The sequence below is a fragment of the Solanum stenotomum genome, chromosome 6, assembly GCF_019186545.1.
Source record: "Solanum stenotomum isolate F172 chromosome 6, ASM1918654v1, whole genome shotgun sequence".
Taxonomy (NCBI): Eukaryota; Viridiplantae; Streptophyta; class Magnoliopsida; order Solanales; family Solanaceae; genus Solanum; species Solanum stenotomum.
The window spans coordinates 58128796-58149263 of NC_064287.1; the positions used below are offsets into that span (position 1 = coordinate 58128796).

At 35.6% G+C, this 20468-nt stretch overlaps 3 protein-coding genes across 3 annotated transcripts; 2 read left to right on the forward strand and 1 right to left on the reverse strand.

Annotated features, from left to right (window-relative positions):
- Positions 1-171: 171 nt before the first annotated feature.
- On the reverse strand, positions 172-3005 carry LOC125869138 (acyl carrier protein 2, mitochondrial-like). Its single transcript, XM_049549696.1, has 2 exons — positions 2732-3005; positions 172-503 (listed from the first exon to the last, which is right to left on the reverse strand). The coding sequence occupies exons 1-2, from the start codon at positions 2948-2950 to the stop codon at positions 327-329; spliced, it is 396 nt and encodes a 131-aa protein (XP_049405653.1). The 5' UTR covers positions 2951-3005; the 3' UTR covers positions 172-326.
- Positions 3006-5706: 2701 nt separating this feature from the next.
- On the forward strand, positions 5707-11430 carry LOC125867386 (calreticulin-3-like). Its single transcript, XM_049547866.1, has 14 exons — positions 5707-5893; positions 6670-6777; positions 7074-7266; positions 7836-8094; positions 8215-8271; positions 8363-8410; positions 8898-8984; positions 9079-9136; positions 9250-9317; positions 9592-9684; positions 9769-9825; positions 10232-10324; positions 10877-10909; positions 11168-11430. The coding sequence occupies exons 1-14, from the start codon at positions 5758-5760 to the stop codon at positions 11177-11179; spliced, it is 1302 nt and encodes a 433-aa protein (XP_049403823.1). The 5' UTR covers positions 5707-5757; the 3' UTR covers positions 11180-11430.
- A 798-nt stretch (positions 11431-12228) lies between these two features.
- On the forward strand, positions 12229-20375 carry LOC125869051 (N6-adenosine-methyltransferase non-catalytic subunit MTB-like). The gene is made up of 7 exons (XM_049549614.1): positions 12229-12366; positions 13551-16036; positions 16260-16343; positions 16654-16758; positions 16846-16954; positions 19278-19429; positions 19827-20375. The coding sequence occupies exons 2-7, from the start codon at positions 13619-13621 to the stop codon at positions 20220-20222; spliced, it is 3264 nt and encodes a 1087-aa protein (XP_049405571.1). The 5' UTR covers positions 12229-12366; positions 13551-13618; the 3' UTR covers positions 20223-20375.
- The last annotated feature ends 93 nt before the right edge of the window (positions 20376-20468 follow it).

Consider the following 20468-nt stretch of genomic DNA (forward strand, 5'->3'; position numbering starts at 1 on the left):
ATTACAGCAATTGATTTCACCATTGAGCAATGTGTTGACTATTGACACATCAACTACAATCACACAATGAGATATAAAGAACATTTTATCCATTTCCAGAAATTTAATTCAAATAAATGGTATACTGCAGCTCATTTATTTCAAAACATGAAGTTCTTATCCGTATAGACATCAAAACATGAAGTTCTTAAGCGAATAAGCTCACTAGATAATGGAAGTGATTGACATTGTTATGAATTATCCAAAACTTAAACGAGCTGACCAGAAGTCGTACAATTAACCACAGGCCAACACAGTCTAAGCAAACTCAAGGCTAGTCTGTTCCTTTATTTAGCCTGGGGGTGAGATGCAATGAAAGCAACAGCTAGATCAATGGAGCTAATCTTATCAGCTTCATTGTCAGGAATCTCGAACGCAAACTCTTCTTCAAGGGCCATAACAATTTCCACAGTGTCTAAACTATCTAAACCAAGATCATTCTGGAAGTGGGCATTTGGAGTAACCTGCAGGTGTAAATACAAAAAGAACATGCCTCAGTGTAACAGTAAAGACTAAAGAGAATGTTAACAACCTAAATTAATCTAAAAGCAAAGCCACATTCAAGACTAACTAGAAATAAAAAGTATAACATGATATGGCTGGGTTATAGTAGCATAAATGAACAAAGTAAGCTATATCACTTAAATAAGCATGAGGAGTAAATCAAACAAAGAACGTAAAATCAAGATCTATCCTTTAGATACTGAATCAACCATCGGACATGTGGGTTTCAACACAACCTTAGTAGTGCTTCTAAATGCTAATTCCCAAAAACAAAAACAAAAAAACTTAATCAACCAAGTTCCTTGCACACAGAGAGAGTTCCTTGATAAAGGTCAGCAAATTCATTATAAAATCTTTGTTCTATTGGCACTACAAGCTCTGATTAACTCACATAGGGCACTTCTGCCAATTTGCAAGAGAACTTAATAAGAGGCCGTTTATATACAATAAGGTCAGAATATTTTCAAATAAATTCAGCACAAACAAGACATCCTTGTGGCATCTCAGATAGAAAAAATCTGGCAAAGGTAGACACCCTAGCATTCCAGGTATTTACCAGGAGTCTCCATCTTACGGCTATTAAGTAATTCGAAGCAATCCTCTCTACCAGCTGAATGAAAAAATATGGGATGGAGGAACAGGCATTGCTTCGACTCTGATAAATTCGGGAATTTAGGCATAGAATATGGGATAAAGAAAGATGCATCATTAAACCATAAGGTTCATGCTTATATTGCATATTCAAATTGCAGAAAGCAGGCAAGCTAAAAAGGAGGAATCATAAGGAGTTTTTGACTCTTTTCTTAAAAAAAATTGGTAACTGTAAGGAGTTTTTGACTCTTTTCTTAAAAAAAATTGGTAACTGTGAGGAGTTTTTGACTTCTCAAACATGTCATCCACATTTCACTCTAAACTTGCTTATCTTTATTTTTACTTTGATTTACTTCCATTTTTTCCTTTTCTCTTCATAAATTGAGTTACTGTTCCTACTTTCCCTGCTTCCAAACAACCCTGTAGTCAGGCGACTTCTATCTAAAAGGTTAAATAATCAAACAATCAAATCCACGGCAATACTAAATAGTTGCATTGGCTATATGAAGCCTCTAAATCCATTATGCTCTATCTAGACTCATTTCATCGTGTGCTTAGGTAGGGGCACGTATGAATCGTAACTCGCACTATCATTCCGCTGGCCATCCACACATCCCCAACTCTCCTTTGTGTGCATGCAGACTATGTGAAGCTCACATGTGTAGAGTCTATACATAAAAATATTAGCCAAAAAAGAAAATGTACAGTGTGTATTCATTTCTAGCTCAAAAGCAAACATCAGCTCGCCACAAATCAAAAGAACTAGCAAGCACATAAATAGACAATACATAAGCATCCAAAGATGAATATAGCAAACTCTCAGCACATGTAAAACAAGCCTTCTAACATCCCTAAAACTGATTTAACCAAAAAAGCCAACAACAAGCTCATATCTTCCTAATCCAATGTAGCAAACTCACAATAGAAAGTTTAAAACAAGCCTTCCCCCATGCCTAAAACTGATTTAACCATAATAAACAAACAACAAGCTCACATCTTTCTAGTCCAACATAGCAAACTCACAACAGAAAGTCTAAAGCAAGCCTTCTCACATGCCTAAAACGGATTTAACCAACAAAAAAAAACTCATATCTTTCTAGTCCAACGTAGCAAACTCACAAAAGAGCATCTAAATCAAGCCTTCCCCCATGCCCAAAACTGATTTAACCAACAAAACCAACAGCAAGTTCATATCTTTCCAATCCAATGTAGCAAACTCGCAATAGAAAGTCTAAAACAAGAACTTCCCCATGCACAAAACTGATCTAACCAAAAAAAAAAGTCCAACATCAACAACATACCCAGTGTAATCCCATGATTGGTAAACCAAGAAAAACCAACAACCAGCTCATATCTTTCTAAGCCAATGTAGCAAACTCCCAATAGAAAGCTTAAAACAAGAATTAACCAAACACCCAAACAACAAGCTAATATCTTTTCAAATCCTTGACCTTGTAACAACTAAAATCAATCAATACATCATAAACACAAAACCAACATATTCTATCCCAGCTCATTTCATTCTAATTAGCAAATAATTTTTTGCTTCACTACAAACCAAATAACAATAATCTAATTCAAAATATTGAAAAAAAACCTTTGATGGGTCGAGTTTTGGGAAGTTCTTGACACAATCAATAACACGATCTGTCACTTCAGACTTATCAAGAAATGACCCCCTAACTTCCTCTGAGAAGTGACGTTTGAGCAAATGGGCAAATGGGGTTCCAATAAATCTATGATTTTGCAATTGTAGTTGTTGTGGAAGACGAGATTCTACTCTAAGGTACTTCAACAATGCGTTTTTGGCCGCCATTGAAAGAGAGAAGTAAAAAGAGGGTACAAAGAAGTTGTCTTAGAAGATGGCTAAATAAAAGCTAAATAAATGAATAAAATCTGTTTTTTTGGAAAATTTCTCATTTATAAATTATGGATATTTTTATAATTAGTTTGGATCTCTTTTATATCATTTATTCAGAAGTTGATTCGAGGGAAGTGTTTGGTCATGTCACCACATAGATACGAGGTGCTGAATTAACATATTAATCTTTTAAAAGATATTTTTAGGCTTTGAATTGATTCAAATATATGTGATTTATAAGTGGTATTATAAATATAAATTATTTTTAACGCGATTTACGATTTGTATTCAACAAATTTTATTGTATTCAACAAATTTGAGCTAAAATGTTTGATCTCGTTACAACATAAATATGAGCCGTTGAATTAACTTTTTAAAAGATAGCTTTAGGCTTTGAATTAATCCAAATAAATGTGATTTATAAATGGTATTATATGAAGCATCTCTAATGCCATTTACGAATTGTATTCAATAAACATGATTTATAATTCATATTCAATTAATAGAGTTATAAATAGAAGTTTATGATTGGTTCAAAAGGCGGGTTACAAGTCTTGATTATAAAAAATAATAATGAGTTCTTTGTTGACAATGAAAGAGAGGAGAGGAGGGAGATGTGAAATTGTGAATGATGGATGGCACAAGAAAGTAATAGGAGTATTATGCTCTTAACACATAACTCGTGTGCATCAAATGCGATTTATAGGTAAAAAATAAATGGATACATTTGTATTTTTGGAAATTTCTTTTTTATAAATGAGGAATATTTTTATAACTAATTTTTATTTCTATTGTTTTTCTATATTCCTCATTTATCTAAAAATTGATTCAAGGCAAGTGTTGGACCTATTTCGAGATAAGGTTCTTCATAGTGAAACTGTAACCAATATGCCTTGACTTATTGGCTTATCAATATTGAATTATCAAATTAATGACTAGTGAGCGAATTACAATTTTATAGTTAACGGTTTATCAATTTTCTTATTGATAAACCGCTAATCCATTAAGATGATCATAGTTACATTTAGCCGTAAGTATATTCATTATGTGTATGCATTTCAAAATTTAGACTTTCATATATTTTCTCAATGTGATTTAAAGTTATAGAATTATCAGCTTACGTAGGGCTAGAATTTTTTTATTTTTTTTTTATGGGAGATCAATATATTTACGAGTGAAAGTAAAGAAGGGAATATAAAATGATTAAATCAATACACTAGATAATCATCCGTTAATTACTAATTTGATACCGAATCGATTGTAGCTTATTGATGGGCTAATAGATTAATATATTTAAGATTTGATATCCGATAATTAAATTATTAAATATAATTATCCGTCTGATTCATTTAATAAGCAACCTTAACACAAAATACATTATCAATTTCTTGTAAGAAAAAAATATCTTTATACCTTTGTTTTTTGTTTTTCATTTTTTCTGCTATTTGCAAAAGTGAATTTATTTTTCTAAAAATTGAAATTTTCAATGATATATTAGATTGAAATTTTTTTGTTACATACATTTCAACCAAATCATAATATTAGGATAAACTTCACTAATATTACTAATTTTATATTTGTAATAACATTTTTTATTCATATAAGTAATATTAGCTAATTTGAGATTGTGGGGTAGCAAATTCATTGTTACTTATTGCAATTTTAATACACATATTTGCAATTTAAGTATGGATGTCATGTGATTTGATCTATAATCATTTAATTATTTTTAAATAAATCTAAAAGTTCCCAATAAGTGGACTTTAGGACCAAATAGAATGTACTAGAAGCAACACTCGTTGGTCATAACGACGTGTCCTTCTTTGATTGGATACAACTTTAGAAACAGTCAAATAGATAAAAATATTCATTCTTATTTTATTTGTTTGACATAGTTTAATTTGAGACATAATAATTAAAAGAAAAAAAAGGATATTTAAAATTTTTACTCCACTCTCTTCGTCTTAATTTATATGATACAATTTGATATTTTAGATCAAACAGTTTAATTCAGATCGTAAGTTTGGATGTATAGCTTTTATGTTTTAAAAATAAAATTGCTTATTTGAAAACTATGCAAAAAGTACTGTCAATCATATTAATTCACATTCAAAGATATATAATTACGATAAAAATAAGACTTGCTTGAATCTTAAAATTTGAAAAATGTCATATAAATTGAGATGAAGGGTAACTCTAAATTCACAATAATATAATATTTTCCCCTCCTATTTGATTAATCACATTAAATTCTTATTAGTTGAAATGCACGTATTTAATCATTTTATGTAGAAAATGTATTATACTTACAATATTTGATATGGGACAACTAATAATTATGATTTATGTTTTTCTTGTAATTATTCACAAGTAAATATATCAAAATTGCATGTTTTAATTAATTGAAGTCAAATAGGTCAAATGAGATATCGAAAATGATTTTTTTTAATCAATAATTGAAGGAATAAAGATACTATCAGTACTTTATACAATTATAAATATTCAAAACTCATGATTTTAAATATATTATATAATACTTATATTACTATAAAATTATCATTAAAAGTGAAATGAAAAATTATTTTCAAATACAAAAAAAATATATCATTATTTTTTAAACAAACTAATAAAAAAATAATTTCAAATAAAGTTTGAACAAGAGAGAAGGGTGATTATGTAGTTAAAGGAAATTTCAAGGTCTAAATCTTAAAACCAACTTTCTATAATTATTCCAATGACCATAGAATTCACACATTGGGCAAATGGCTCTTTCCAAGAATGAAAAAAGAAAAAGTCTACTACTAGTCTTCTCACTTGAATCATTTCTACTAGTTTTGTTACTGTTTTCAATTATTACATCTTCATTATCTGAGATCTTCTTTGAAGAACAATTTGATGGTACTAATTGTTGTTTTCTGCTTCTTTTAGTGGTACTTCATAGTTAGTTTTGAGCTTGTTGTTCCATTTTTTATGTGAGTAGTATGTAAAGTATCAATTTTTATACACTTTTGTTTAGACCCCAGAATTTTTCTTTGAAGGAAGTGTTCATTTGGTTGTTCAATTTCTGCTTCTGTTTGTGGTACTTCAATGTTGAGCTTGTTGTTCCATTTTTTATGTGAAAAGTATGTAAAGAATCAATTTTTAGAGACTGTTGGTTAGACCCCAGAATTTTTCTTTAAAGGAATTGTCCATTTGGTTCTATAATTTCTGCTTTTGTTAGTGGTACTTCATAGTTTCATACTTGAGCTTGTTGTTCCATTTTTTCTGTGAATAGTATGTAAAGAATCAATTTTTAGACACTACCCCAGAATTTTTCTTTAAAGGATTTGTCGATTTGGTTGTCTAATTTCTACTTCTGTTAGTGGTACTTCATAGTTTCATATTTGAGCTTGTTGTTCCTTTTCTTTTTTTTTGAGTGATATGTAAAGAATCAATTTTTAGACACTTCCGGTTAGACCCATAATTTTTCTTTCTTGTTCATTTGGTTGCTTAGTTTCTGCTTCAGTTAGTGGTACTTCATAGTTTCATTTTTGAGCTTGTTGTTCCATTTTTTCTGTGAATGGTATGAAAAGAATCAATATTTAGACCCCACTGGGTATGTTGTTGTTGTTGTTTAACTGTGATTATACACTGATTAATGTTTTGTTTTTTTCCATATTGGATTATTTAAAAAGATGATTGGCAGAGCAGATGGGTGAAGTCTGACTGGAAAAGGAGTGAAGGGAAAGCAGGCTCCTTTAAGCATACAGCTGGGAAATGGGCTGGTGATCCTGATGATAAAGGTTCGACTCGTAACAGTTTTTTAGAAGTCTTCATGTGTGTAGAACAACTTAAACAACATAGTTACATACTTTTCTTAGTGTATTGCAATATATATAATGACTTGTATAGTTTTATATTAAGATCTGTATTGAGAAAAAACTAGTAAATACTGGGATTGTGTATGCTAAGATGATTCATTGTGTACATAGTGCAAATATTTGACTTGCTTTTAGCTTTAGTTCTCTGTTCTTGTAGGGGTATATTTGTTTGACCATGGGGAACTTACCACATATGATTGTGATTTGTGATTTTGTAGGTATTCAGACGTCAAGTGATGCCAAACATTTCGCCATCTCTGCTAAGATACCAGAATTTAGTAACAAGAATAGAACATTGGTTGTACAGTACTCTATAAAGCTTGAGCAAGACATTGAATGTGGTGGAGGTTACATAAAGCTTCTCTCTGGATATGTCAACCAGAAGAAATTCGGGGGAGACACTCCTTACAGGTTTTTCCTCACTACCTTTTGCATGTGAACTTGCTCCATCTCATTTTAAGATATCCCGTAACTGCGAGAACTTTTGGAGCTGCTTAGGCATGATTTCATAAGATCTGCTTGTGTGCTGTCAATATTTTGTCTCACAGTCCCATCTTTTGGTTTCTGAAAAATGGGGAATTCACACATTGTTTCTGATGTTAAATATGTTCCTTTGATGAGACTGACTAATCATCTGCCTGAACATATTTCTGTAAAATGTCACTCCTTAGCCCCAACTTTTACTTTTATCTGAAAGTGCACTAAGACAGCATGTCGATGACCTTAATTAGTAAAAAGGGTTGTGACTTGTGAGTTCAGATACACATCTAACATTCATCAAATTTCAGTTTTCCTATTTTCCTGATTAGTAAGCGGTTGTGAGTTTGGATACACATCTAACACTGGTCAAATTTCAATGATCAGTATCTGTGACTGAGTAGTTACTGTAAATTGATTGACGTATATAGTTGTCATAGTAGTTTGTTTACATGGTATGCACTTTTTCCACTTTAATTTACAGAAAGTCTTTGTTTCTGCAGTATGATGTTTGGACCGGATATCTGTGGTACACAGACTAAGAAACTTCATGTTATACTTTCCTACCAAGGCCAGAATTATCCAATCAAAAAGGATCTACAATGTGAAACAGACAAATTAACCCATTTCTACACATTCATTCTTAGACCTGATGCATCGTACAGCATCTGGATTGATGGCAGAGAAAGGGATTCTGGAAGCATGTATACAGACTGGGATATCTTTCCTCCTCGAAAAATTAAAGATGTAAATGCGAAAAAGGTATTTTAGGAAAATGTTGTACTTGTTTATGCCTCTAGACTCAATTTGTTTAACTATTCTGTAAAGATTTCTGATATTTGTCTGCTCATTAATGGCTTATTTAATTGCCATTGCTTATAGCCTGCAGATTGGGATGATAGAGAATATATAGAGGATCCAAATGAGGTTCAACCAGAGGTAGTTCATACTGCACATTTGGTCAGTTTTTTCAGTTTCTTAGGCTTTGAGTTGTTTTTTGAAATTTTCTTGTTACTACTTTTTTCTCCAGGGATATGAATCTATTCCAAGAGAGATCCCTAACCCAAAAGCTAAAAAGGTTAGTTCAGCTGGCTTTAATGTACACTATCATAATATCAGCTGTGTTATGGATGAGGTTTTGAAGTTACTGCTTCTGAAATGTGGTTATTCTGAAAAGACTCTTCTCTTTAGTTCTATCATCAACTTTTTATTCCTTGACAGTGAACTTTCTATTCTTGTCCGCCGTCCTGAATATTTTCATTCACATGTAGTTTCGTCAAATAATTTGTCTCTTATATCACTACAACCAATCTTTTTTTTTGTATAATTAACTTTATTCCACAAGTGATGTACTCGTCGGTCAATGGTCATCACTGTCTTAGCAGGTTTCCTTACTTCCCCTTCCGCACTTGTAGAAACATAGTGGGAAGTGTACACCTGCTTCATTATCCTTTCATATGTTGTCATCATTTGAGACACGTTAGAGGCCTGCTTGCACCAATGAGCTTACAACTTGCAAGTTTTAAAATTTAAGCTAAACTTCCAAAGTTGCTTTCCTTTTTTAGCCTGATCACTGGGATGATGAAGAGGATGGCATCTGGAGACCACCAAAAATTCCTAATCCAGCATATAAGGGTCCATGGAAACGAAAGGTATGCGAAAATCATTCTGATTACTAACTCTGGAGATTGAATTCTTCAAGTTGTAACTGGAATATTTACTTAGCAAGTGCATCTTATGTCCCAGAAAGTAAAGAACCCTAACTATAAAGGTAAATGGAAGACCCCTTGGATCGACAATCCAGGTAATGAATGTATGCATTTGTATTGAGATGCATTTGAATACGCTTGCCTATGATATGAAGTTCTATCATATTGTTAGAAATCCATTCTGATCTCTCTCTCTTTCTCTCTTCAGAATTTGAAGATGATCCTGATCTCTATGTGCTGAGGCCTATCAAACATGTTGGAATCGAAGTTTGGCAGGTAAGATTAGTAGTCTGAACTAGTATAATGTTGTCTTTTCACACTCTATGAAGTTAGAATGGGTGATTTCAATGGCGGATTTAGAGCAAACCCAACAGGTTCATGGGAACCAGTTGTTATATTAAGAAATCCACTAAATATCTATAGATATTTGAATGTAAACCAAGTTATTATTGTATATTAATTTGAGATCGTAGGAGCCCGTGAGCTTCATGTCGTGAATCCGCCTCTGGGTGATGTACTGTTGTGTTTTGACTTTTGTCATTGGCTGCAGGTCAAAGCAGGTTCTCTATTTGACAACATACTGATATGCGATGAACCCGATTATGCAAAGAAAGTGATTGAGGAAGTCTTTGCTAATAGGGAGGTCTGTCCTTGATCCCTTATCCTATGGTATCTGGTGCTAGCTTATTGCTTTAACACTCAGATTTCTCGACATAAATATCTGCAGGCTGAAAAGGAGGCTTTTGAGGAGGCAGAGAAAGTGAGAAAAGCAAAAGAGGAAGAGGTTGATATCATGTTTTCATTTATTTAAGGCGTAATACATGAACAAACACTCAAACTTGACCTCAGCTGGCAAGTAAGCAGTCTACCTTTGAGTATGCACATCTAGACACCTTGACCTCAACTCGTCTCCACTGTGTCAATTAAACACTCCAACTTACAAAATGATCATCTAGACACCTCCAAAATTTATGTGTCACGTCAACATCGGATGTCCACATACATGGTGGGGGCGAGTTGGAGTGTTAGTTGCCATTGAGATCAAATTGAGGTGTCTAGATATGCACTCTCAAAATTGAAGTACTTACTTGCTAAGGAGGCCAAGTTTGAGTGTTCGTTTATGTATTATGCCATTGTTTAAAACATTGTGTCTTTTCGGGCACTAGTGCTAAAATAGCTGGAATTTTCAGGAAGCCCAAAGAGCAAGAGAAGAAGGTGAAAGGAGGAGAAGAGAAAGAGATAGAGATAGGGGTAGGGACAGGCACAGAGATAGAAACAAGAGGGTAAGTTTTTCACATGTCTCTGAACTCAACATGCTCTATGCTTTTCCCTTTCAGTTTTCTGCCATCATTTACTCGCTTTTTCCCTTGCACAATTTCTTTCTAATTTTGTTGTAATCCTTTCCTCGTTCGGGATAGTACCTACTCGGATTTCAATTTCTATGACTATCTTTCTGCTTGTTTAACTTATTTGAATGATTCATAGTTAGCTGACCATGACTGGTTATACAATTTATCTTTGACAAACTTGTCTTTCTTTTGTTAACAAATTTCAAACTCAAATAGCTTTAAAGCTAAGAAATCGCAAGTTGCCCCCGACTTATGGCTTTGGTTTGCTCAATAAGCATTAATCAGAACCAGTAGGAGTTTCCGGCCACTGATTTTTGTTCATGTTAACCAGATTCAGTATAGCAATAAAAATTTAGTTTTAATGATAATCTTGAAGTAGTCATTATGCCATTTTGTTATGCTATGCCCATGTCTCTTATTTTGCTCAGTAATTCTGTCTCTTGAAATATAGTGTCTAACTTCTCTGTCAAATTTATTGTTTTGCAGCGCTATCGCCGTGATTATGATGATGACTATCATGTAAGCTCTGAATAAACTGTTTTTTTTTCTTCCAACTCTCTATCCCCGCCCGATTCTCCAAAATGCTGCTGTACTTGTGTCGGATTGTCCAAAAATGCACTACTTTTGGAGAATCCGACAGAAACCCTGCGGCATTTCTGAAGAGACTGAACAACATAGGAAAAAAATACTAGATGTTTGGAGATTCTCTTTATAATAGGTATACCACACATGTTTTCTTGTACCATGAATGATGTTGGTACTCTTTTTTTGTTGCAGGATGAACTTTGACTTGGTGTTAAAGGCCACACTACATCTTCCATTGTTGAGACAGAAATATGGTTCCATTCATTTGGGCTTTGTGTGTTCTTCCTGTTGTATTTTACTCTTAACATCAACTTTATTTTTGCATAATGCAATGTGTTGGGCTTAAGACAAGACAGATTGTACTATTTCCATCTTATTTAGCTTTTTTGGCAAAGCAAAACATGGCTCAATATTTGAAAATCCAATTAATAATGTAAAATCCAGTTGATTCTCGAGTTGAGAGTCTATTAGAAACAATCTCTCTACTCCACAAAGGTAGGGGTAAGGTTTACGTATATCTCATCCTCTTCAAACCTTACCTATGAAAATATACACGGTTTGTTGTTGTAATATCTTTTATGGATTGTCATCTTGTTTAGTATCACAAAGGGTTGTGTTGGAATAATTTCATTCTTAATATAATGTTTCGGCTTGAGCTTTGTAAACGGAGGGATAGGTTGGCTTGCCCCATTAATGGATCTACCCAATGTTATGTATCTGAATTAATCAAACTATTGATTTTGATTATCGGATAGTGAAATTGAATTCTTTTTCTTTTTAGTCAATTTTTCTTGTAAATAACAAAAAATATTGATGTCAGAGTTTAGTCCTACAATAAAAGAAAATGGTTGCTTGGGCATTAAAAAAATTTGAACAAATAAAATAAGGAGTCCCTTGATAAAATGCCTTGCTTAGAAATAAGAAAAATAACTTCATTAGTAAAAATAGGAAAATATAAGTTTCGTAAATAATATTTCATATTAATTATGTCATTTCACCTTCTAATACACATTATCTTGCTCCGCAGCTCTTAGCTTATAATTTTACTTGCGCCTCTTATAATATTTGTCAAAATCATATATCAATATTTTAATTTTAAACTAATATTTTTACTTATATATCGATCACCTAAGAAATTTATTTATTATGAGTTCAATTACCGAAACAACCCTTTTTTACTTGTCAATATTCCAATTATATCCCTAGGTTCGGATCCATAACAGTTCTAACCCGCTTTCTCTTCCTCTCTTCCCTTTTGCCTCCGCTTCTACTCTCTACACTTCTTCGCCGACGCCGTATTTGGTCACCGGAGGTTGCCGCCAAATCCGCCGGCATCGGAAAGTGCTCCACTTATTCCGGTTACGAGACCACACACATTTTGTTCCCAATTTGTAAGTTTACGGCCATGTTCTCATTCAATTTTTGTTCAATAATCGCTGAGAAATATTATTAGGTTCTATGTATTCGGAGTTATGCTTGTGTTTTCTGTTACGTGAGTCATTAGTTCTTCATACGAAGAGAAAATCAGTGGTTACCGAAAGATGTGAACATTTAGTTTTGTGGTACGTGATTTTCTAACTGATTGATGGTGAACTGTAATTAGGTTTTGATTGTTAAATCTTTAGAGAAATAGCACACGAAATAATTTGAAAGAATATGTATGACTGAAGTGAAATACGGTGGAGGTTATCTATCTTTTTTGTGCTTTGCTCATTTGTGAAATATGGTGCTTGAACATTAATGTATGGATTTTATGGTTTGTGAACTCACCTATGCTGTTAGTGTAGCTCTAATTATCCAAAGTTTCTAGTGCCGAGGGTCTATCGGAAACAACCTCTCTAATGTGTGTGTACACACTACCCTCCCCAAATCCCACTAGTGGGATTATACGTCCGGGATGGGTTATTTGTCTTAGATGCGGAATCACTAAGATCATGCATCACTCTTGAGGCAATCGATGCCTGTATTTTGTTTCATATCCATGTTTCTGATTGTACATTTTTGAAAACTTCTGCTTGCTGAAGCATCGTCTTTTATAACAACTTTGAAGATAATCTTCTGTAAATGCTTGAAATTGATGTCGACTCTCTCTATGCTGTCACTTCTAATCCAGAATATCTGTAGAGGTAGCTTATGTTCGTGGGATGTTAACATTTGTGCTGTTGTATAGCTATCCATAAATACATGATCATTGATAGATGTTCTTTTACTAGTGGATATTATTAGGGCTCTATTAGCCACTATTTAATAGGTTTATGTATTGTTCTAATCAGTAAGTCTCTAGGGGACGTTTCCTATAAAAGAACTCACCTATTTGAGCTACACATTGCTGGTTCCGTTCAGAGGAAGGTTGTGGTAGTATTAAAAAAAGTAACTAGGGTCATTGAGTTGTTGCTGTTGGAATGAGACTCCTGCATATTTTATTCCCCATATTTCTCCCTCCCATGGTACCTTATTGTCCTCTTATGCTTACTAGATTTAGTCTGTCTCTTACATTATGAATTATTTCTTGAATGTAAATTCACTAAAAGGTTATCTCACCAATCATTTTCTCCAATTTCTCTTCATCTCTCAGGCTGCTGTCTCGTATTGCATTCATTCAATGAATTGCTGAGAATAATCTAGCGTGGGTTTTCTCTCTTGATGACTTCCCCTGAACGAGTAAGGAGTTATCTGAAACAGGATGACCCAGACTTAAAGTTGGACGATGACTGGGAAGGGGATGATAAGAGAAAATACAGGTCAAGTAATTCAAGGTCTGGCAACAGTGAAGAAGCTGAAGGTTTAGATAGTAATGGAAGAAGGAGAAGTACTGTAGAAAGAAATGAGAGTCGGAAAAGATCAGGTGGATCAAGCAAAACTGATATTGATGAGGATGACTATGAGGGAAACGACTTGCGGTCCAAATTGATTAAGAAGAAGCAGGGGGAGAATACATTGGAGACGTTGAGCAATTGGTATCGGGATGGAGAACTTGGGGGAAAGTATGATAATGGAGACAGAACTGGGGATAGAGGACAATTCCTAGCTAATGAGAGTGTCCGAAGGAAATCAACTTCAAGGTTTTCTGATGGTGATGGTTCCCAGACAAGGAATCAAGGTAAAAATGAAAAGCTACTTGGTGGGGATTCTGAAAATGCAATGGAAAGGGACTCTAGACGTTTGGAAAGGAAGGATAGCACCAAAGAGAAGGAGAATGTGCAGTTGGATAGCCTTAAAAATTCAAATGGAGACAAAAATAATGAATGCCCGGAAACTGGCGAGACAAAAACTGACTCTGACAGGAGTAAGAAAGTCAGGTTGTATGCTATAGAGGAAGACAATGGTGGAACATCTTCTATACAAGAAGATAAGTTGAGCATAGAGAGAGTTGAGGAGCATAGACAGATAAAAAGTGCCACAAGTCATCACACGGCTGAAAGTCATGAAAGGTCTATGGTAGCAGGTGATGACGGTGGCTCATTGGTGCGAGAAAGAAATAGGAGAGAGATGGATTCCTCTGATAGGTCCAGAACACCTGAGAGAAGTGGAAGGCGCCGTTACGACTCAGAAAGCGTTGAGATGGAATATGAAAAACGAGATACCTTCAGGAGGAAAGAACAAGAAAAAGATGGTGTGAGAGATGATAAATCAAAAGGAAGGGATGACGGCAGGAGTGATAGAAACAGAGTTCGGGATGGTTCCAAAGATGGGTGGAAAAGAAGGCAAGGGAACTTTGTTGACAAGGAAATGAAGGAAGGCGAGACACCTTACGAACATGGCAGAGAGTGGGAAATACCCAGACGTGGTTGGATTGACAATGAAAGGCCTCGTTCTGGTGGTAGAAAAGATGGAAATAGGACTGAAGCCTTGAAAACTTCATCGAAATATGGAATTTCAAATGACAATTATGATGTCATAGAGATCCAAACCAGGCCATTTGACTATGGTAGGGAGGAGGCCATATCTTCTGCAGCAAGAACAACTGAAGTTAATCAGAGTTCTGATGCAAAATCACTTCCAGATGATGAGAACTATGCCAGGGAAGGCAGGGGAAGAAACATGAATTGGTCAGGCCAATCTGGTCCAGATTTAAGGGATACGTCAGGTGACAGTTCAAATAAGGATGAGATTGAAGCAAGGGGTCAGAAAGGAGATGCATCTATTCGAGCTGCCTGGGGCCAACCTTCCAGTTCAGAACCTTCATATGTAAACCAGGAACCGTCTTCCTTCAATAGATCTGTCCCAATAGGTTCTAAAGGAGGTAGGGTTGGGAGAGGAGGAAGAGGGAGGCCTACAGGAAGGGATGGCCACCAATTCGGACCTCCAATGCCAATGATGGGATCACCTTTTGGACCACTTGGAATGCCGTCGCCTGGATCTGTGCAATCTTTAGCTCCTAACATGTCACCTGCTCCAGGTCCACCTATGTCCCCTTTCATTCCTCCATTTTCGTCTCCTCTGGTTTGGCCTGGAGGCCGAGGTGTTGAGATGAATATGCTAGGTGTTCCACCTGGACTTCCACCTGTTCTGTCTGGACCTGGATTTCCCCCTAATTTGGGGAATCTGCCAAATCATGCAATGTATTTTAATCAACTAGGTCCTGGAAGAGGGACACCACCTAACATGTCTGGTCCAAATTTTAATGCACTAATACCAGGAGGTCGTGGACAGGTTAAAGATAAAGCTAATGCAGGTTGGGTGCCTTCTCGAGCTAATGCGCCACCTGGAAAAGCTCCTTCTAGGGGTGAGCAGAATGATTATTCCCAAAATTTTGTAGACACTGGCACGAGGCCTCAAAATTTCATCAGGGAATTAGAGCTTACCAGTGTTATTGAGGACTATCCCAAGCTTCGAGAACTTATTCAAAGGAAGGATGAGATTGTTGTCAAATCTTCTTCATCTCCCATGTATTACAAATGTGACCTGCATGAGCAGGAGCTCTCCCCGGAGTTATTTGGGACCAAATTTGATGTCATTCTAATTGATCCCCCATGGGAGGAATATGTTCATCGAGCTCCTGGTGTCACTGACCATATGGCATACTGGACATTTGAGGAAATAATGAATCTCAAAATTGAGGTATGACTTTTGCATGTCAACCTGGTTCTTTACTCTAAATATTTTTACTGTTGCTTTGGAGTAGGCTGGTGGAGAAATGTTGTGTTATTAGCAACTTTTACTTTGACTTATACAGTTGTACTTCTATTTTTTTTAAAATGGCTACATAGTAGTTGGTTCTTTACTCTGTCCTGTCAGCTTCTCCTTTCTGAGCCTAAAGATGGTGTAAACTGTCTATTCTCAGGCAATTGCTGACACTCCATCATTTGTTTTCCTTTGGGTTGGTGATGGCGTGGGGCTTGAGCAAGGGCGCCAATGTCTGAAGAAGGTATGTAGTTTAAACAATTTGAGAAATACTCTATGTTCATGAATGTCTTATCGGAAACAAACTCTCTACCTCACAAGGTAGGGGTAAGGTTTGCGTACACATTACCCTCCCCAGACCCCACTTGTGGGATTACACTTGGTATGTTGTTGTTGTACTCTATGGTCATGAATCTGCTGATTGCTGCTTTTGATATCTTCCTTCTGCTACTGCCACAGATGAGCACAATCACAACTAGATGCATCTGTTGGTTGCTGTTTTCAATATTAGGTCATTGTGATTATTTCTAAACATTGTTCTCTCCATTCTGCAGTGGGGATTCCGCAGATGTGAGGACATATGTTGGGTGAAAACAAATAAGACCACTGCAACTCCAGGATTGCGTCATGATTCCCATACTTTATTGCAGCATACAAAGGTTTATATCCTGTTCACTCATTTCACCATGCTTGGTATTTTTCCATCATATGGAACTTACGTTCTGCTGTTCACTGTCATGGTATAGGAGCACTGCCTTTTGGGCATAAAAGGAACTGTTCGTCGTAGTACCGATGGCCATATAATTCATGCGAATATTGACACAGATGTGATTATTGCTGAGGAACCTCCTTATGGTAGATTCTTTCTCATTCCAGACAATGCTGTGTGTGCATTTTATGTTTGCTTTGTGCAGAGTAGAAATGTTAATCATGAAATATGGGTCGCAGAAACTGACAGCATGTTGCTTCTGTCATCCACTTTCCAATTGTTTGTTCTTCTAGATAAGTAAGATACTGATAGAGCTATTGACCTATGGCAACAACAACAACAATAACAATTATGCTTCAGTCCCAAACAAGTTGGGGTTGGGGTCAATTATATGAACTTATGAATCCTCACCGACCCCGCACCTTCATTTAAACTCATCTCATGCCAATACTATGAAAATGAGAACTTATTAGAAGCTCTATACATCTTCTATATGTATAGATCTCCGAAAGGCTAAACCACTCCTAGAATGCATAGGACCTATAAAATAAAAGTTCTAATATCTATAAGGCATTGTGGTCTATATCAGTTCTCCATAACCACTTCCATAATAAACTTGGTTTTGTAATATGAAGTTTCTGATCCCCAAATCCCCTAACATTTTGCTGGATGAGACAGATTTCCACCTAACTAAATGAGTTCCCTTGTTACTTTGTCAAAGAAAGTTTCTTCTCAAGTAATCCAATCTTTCTCCACCTTAGCGGGGTGTGGGTTTACATAATATAAGTGGGCAACGCATTACTAATCATTATGTGACCCTGTCTCCCAAGGATAAATATTGTGCCTTCCATCTTGTCAACCTCTTTATCACATTTATCAATCACCCCATTGCATATGTGCATAGACCTATTCTTTGCCCCCCCAAAGACAGTCCCAAATTTGTCGTAGGTAATAAATATCCTTGCATCACATCCCAGAACACCAGCAACACCTGAATAATTGCTCAATTTGTCATCACAAAAGACCAGTGTATCATCAGCATAGAGTAGCGGAGGAATCTCCACTCCCTCATTCCTGCTATCCACCTAAAAGCCCCTAATTCAGCCATAAGAACCAGCCATCTTCAGTTTTCTCCTCCTCGTTTGGTTTGCTCATAAAACGAGGACAATTACCATTCCCTGGGTGGGTGAAGGCTGAGAGACTGATGGAGTGGGGATTCTGTCTTATGAATTGCTCCTTTCACTATTTTTTTGGGCTTTCTTTATGCTTTCCGGCCCGTTTTGGTGTTGGATATGCCTTTCAGTTGAAACCTGGACTTTTACCAGAATTCTGTATGAACACATCTTGAATAGAGCCTTTTGTGGTTGTTTGGTATGTGAACAAGATTATTTAGTGGATATAAATTTAATTGGTAGATATATGGGGCATAATAAATGTGTTCGGTTTCACACTAGATAACATTGAATAAACTTTTATTTTCAATTTTAACCTTGGCTTTCTTGAAAGACTTTGGAAGAAGAGCTTTGGAGAAGGGCAAATGTGTCATTTTGTTGTTTTATCCCTGGATTATTGTTTTTCCACATTGAATGTGGTGTAAAATAATACAGCAATTGTGGTATAAATAAACATAGAATTACTAATCCCGAAATTAAAAATTCAACAAAACCCGGAATAATAAGCCACATTTTATTCCGGAATTATTATCCTTCATCCTCATAACTAAATGATCCCTCAGTTTTCTTCTCCTGTCGTTCAAGTCTAAGTTGCTTGGACTCTTCACTTTCGGTGCCGCATCCGTGTCGCTACGATGTGGGTGTGGGATCCATACCGGATTTGGTCAACTGATTTTGGTACTTTGACCAAAATTGACGGAGAAATTCGGAATAAATACCAATGATTTTTGTAATCAAAACAAAAACTAAGGTGAAATTGAAGAAAATGGAATAACTTGTTAGTAGAAATTTTGATGTCAGTCCTTTTCCTTTTTTCTCCTTCGGGATCCTCCTCTTGATCAATAATTTCTCTTTGAAATACCTTGTAAGTTTTCAAATTAATGTCTTATAATTTAGACATATAATTCTTGTTTTGGATATTTGAATTATTTTTAGCTGAATCTGAACATCTGTATCCATACCTGGATTTGTACCCCCGAATCTTAAAATTAAGAACACGAAGGATCTGACCTCTAGATCCACACCTATATCAGACACCCGCACCCGAGTCTGAGCAACTTAGGTTCAAGTTATGGTAGTCCTTGATTGGTTTGTTATTTCCAAGTTATGTAACAGCTATTGCTTCTGCTGGAGAAAGTTTAGAAGTTAAACTATCATGTGATTCATGAACTGCATTTAATTTGGATTCTGTCCTAAAATGAATGAAATTTTAACATAATATGCTGCATTGTCTCTCTGCACTGGGTATGCACAATGGCTGAGCTCACTTTGAATTGCTACTGGTCCCCTTATGCAGGATCAAGTGCAAAGCCTGAAGATATGTACCGTATAATTGAGCATTTTGCACTTGGCCGGAGAAGGCTTGAGCTCTTTGGTGAAGATCATAATATTCGATCTGGCTGGCTAACTGTTGGTAATGGATTATCTTCATCGAATTTCAGTGCAGAGGTAAACTCTTAGCTACCCTTCCTTTAGTTCATTTTATTTATGAGACATGGAGAGTATATAGTTGCTCTGTCTTTCACCCCCCTAATCACCCAAAATAACTCAGGTAGGGGTTTGGGGAGAAAGAAATAACATGCATTTTGTCGGGAGATTCCTGCTCTTCTCAGTATGCATCAGACCTGCTTAGTTATTCTGTCCTACTCATTTTCCTTTGTGTTCTCTCAATGGTATATTTCAATAGTTGTCTTCATTTGGAAACAAAGATTGGTGATTTGTGATCTCTTCCCCAAATATGTCTGAAGATCAAAAGATTGGCTTAATCTTCTTGTACACTGAAATAATTTAGTGTGCGTGTATTATGCTGTCTTTGTTACTTACTGTAGATTTTGAAAAATTTCAGTCCTATGTGCGGAATTTTGCTGATAGAGATGGGAAAGTGTGGCAGGGTGGGGGAGGGAGGAATCCACCACCAGATGCCCCACATCTTGTTGTTACAACACCTGAAATAGAGGCTCTTCGTCCCAAGTCACCAATGAAGAATCAGCAGCATCAGTCAGCATCTATATCTATGACAACAAACAACTCATCCAACAAGAGGGCAACCGGGAACTCACCCCAAAATAATACTAATTCACAAAATGTGAATCAAGAAACCTCTAGCTCTAACAACCCGAATTCAGGTCCTTGGGAGATTTTTCCTGGGAGAGAGGATGGACATATGATTTCAGATAATAGGCTTTTCGATATGTATGGGTATAATGCTGCCTTTAGACAGACAAACTCTGAATTCTTGTAGTGAGAAAACCACATTCGTCGTGTTATTAAACAGTTTTTTTTTACGTTACAATATTGTGGTCATGAAGATGTCTTCATTTCTTTAATCTGTTGATGATTCAGTAGAGAATTGAGTATATATATTCTTCATCAATGGATAATTGAGGATCTTCTGTTGTTCAACCTACTTGATTTTTGTCTTGCTCTTAGCTCCTACTATCTCCAAATTCAAATGTAGTACATTTGTCCTATTTTATCTTTCTTATTA

Coding starts and splice junctions, on each gene's coding strand:
- LOC125869138 (XM_049549696.1), bottom strand. CDS start 2,950: ATGGCGGCCAAAAACGCATTGTTGAAGTACCTTAGAGTAGAATCTCGT. Junction 504..2,731: donor CAAAACTCGACCCATCAAAG/GTTTTTTTTCAA, acceptor TTACACCTGCAG/GTTACTCCAAATGCCCACTT.
- LOC125869051 (XM_049549614.1), top strand. CDS start 13,619: ATGACTTCCCCTGAACGAGTAAGGAGTTATCTGAAACAGGATGACCCA. Junction 16,955..19,277: donor TGCTGAGGAACCTCCTTATG/GTAGATTCTTTC, acceptor CCCCTTATGCAG/GATCAAGTGCAAAGCCTGAA. Junction 19,430..19,826: donor CATCGAATTTCAGTGCAGAG/GTAAACTCTTAG, acceptor GAAAAATTTCAG/TCCTATGTGCGGAATTTTGC.
- LOC125867386 (XM_049547866.1), top strand. CDS start 5,758: ATGGCTCTTTCCAAGAATGAAAAAAGAAAAAGTCTACTACTAGTCTTC. Junction 9,318..9,591: donor TTGGAATCGAAGTTTGGCAG/GTAAGATTAGTA, acceptor CATTGGCTGCAG/GTCAAAGCAGGTTCTCTATT. Junction 10,325..10,876: donor ACAGAGATAGAAACAAGAGG/GTAAGTTTTTCA, acceptor ATTGTTTTGCAG/CGCTATCGCCGTGATTATGA.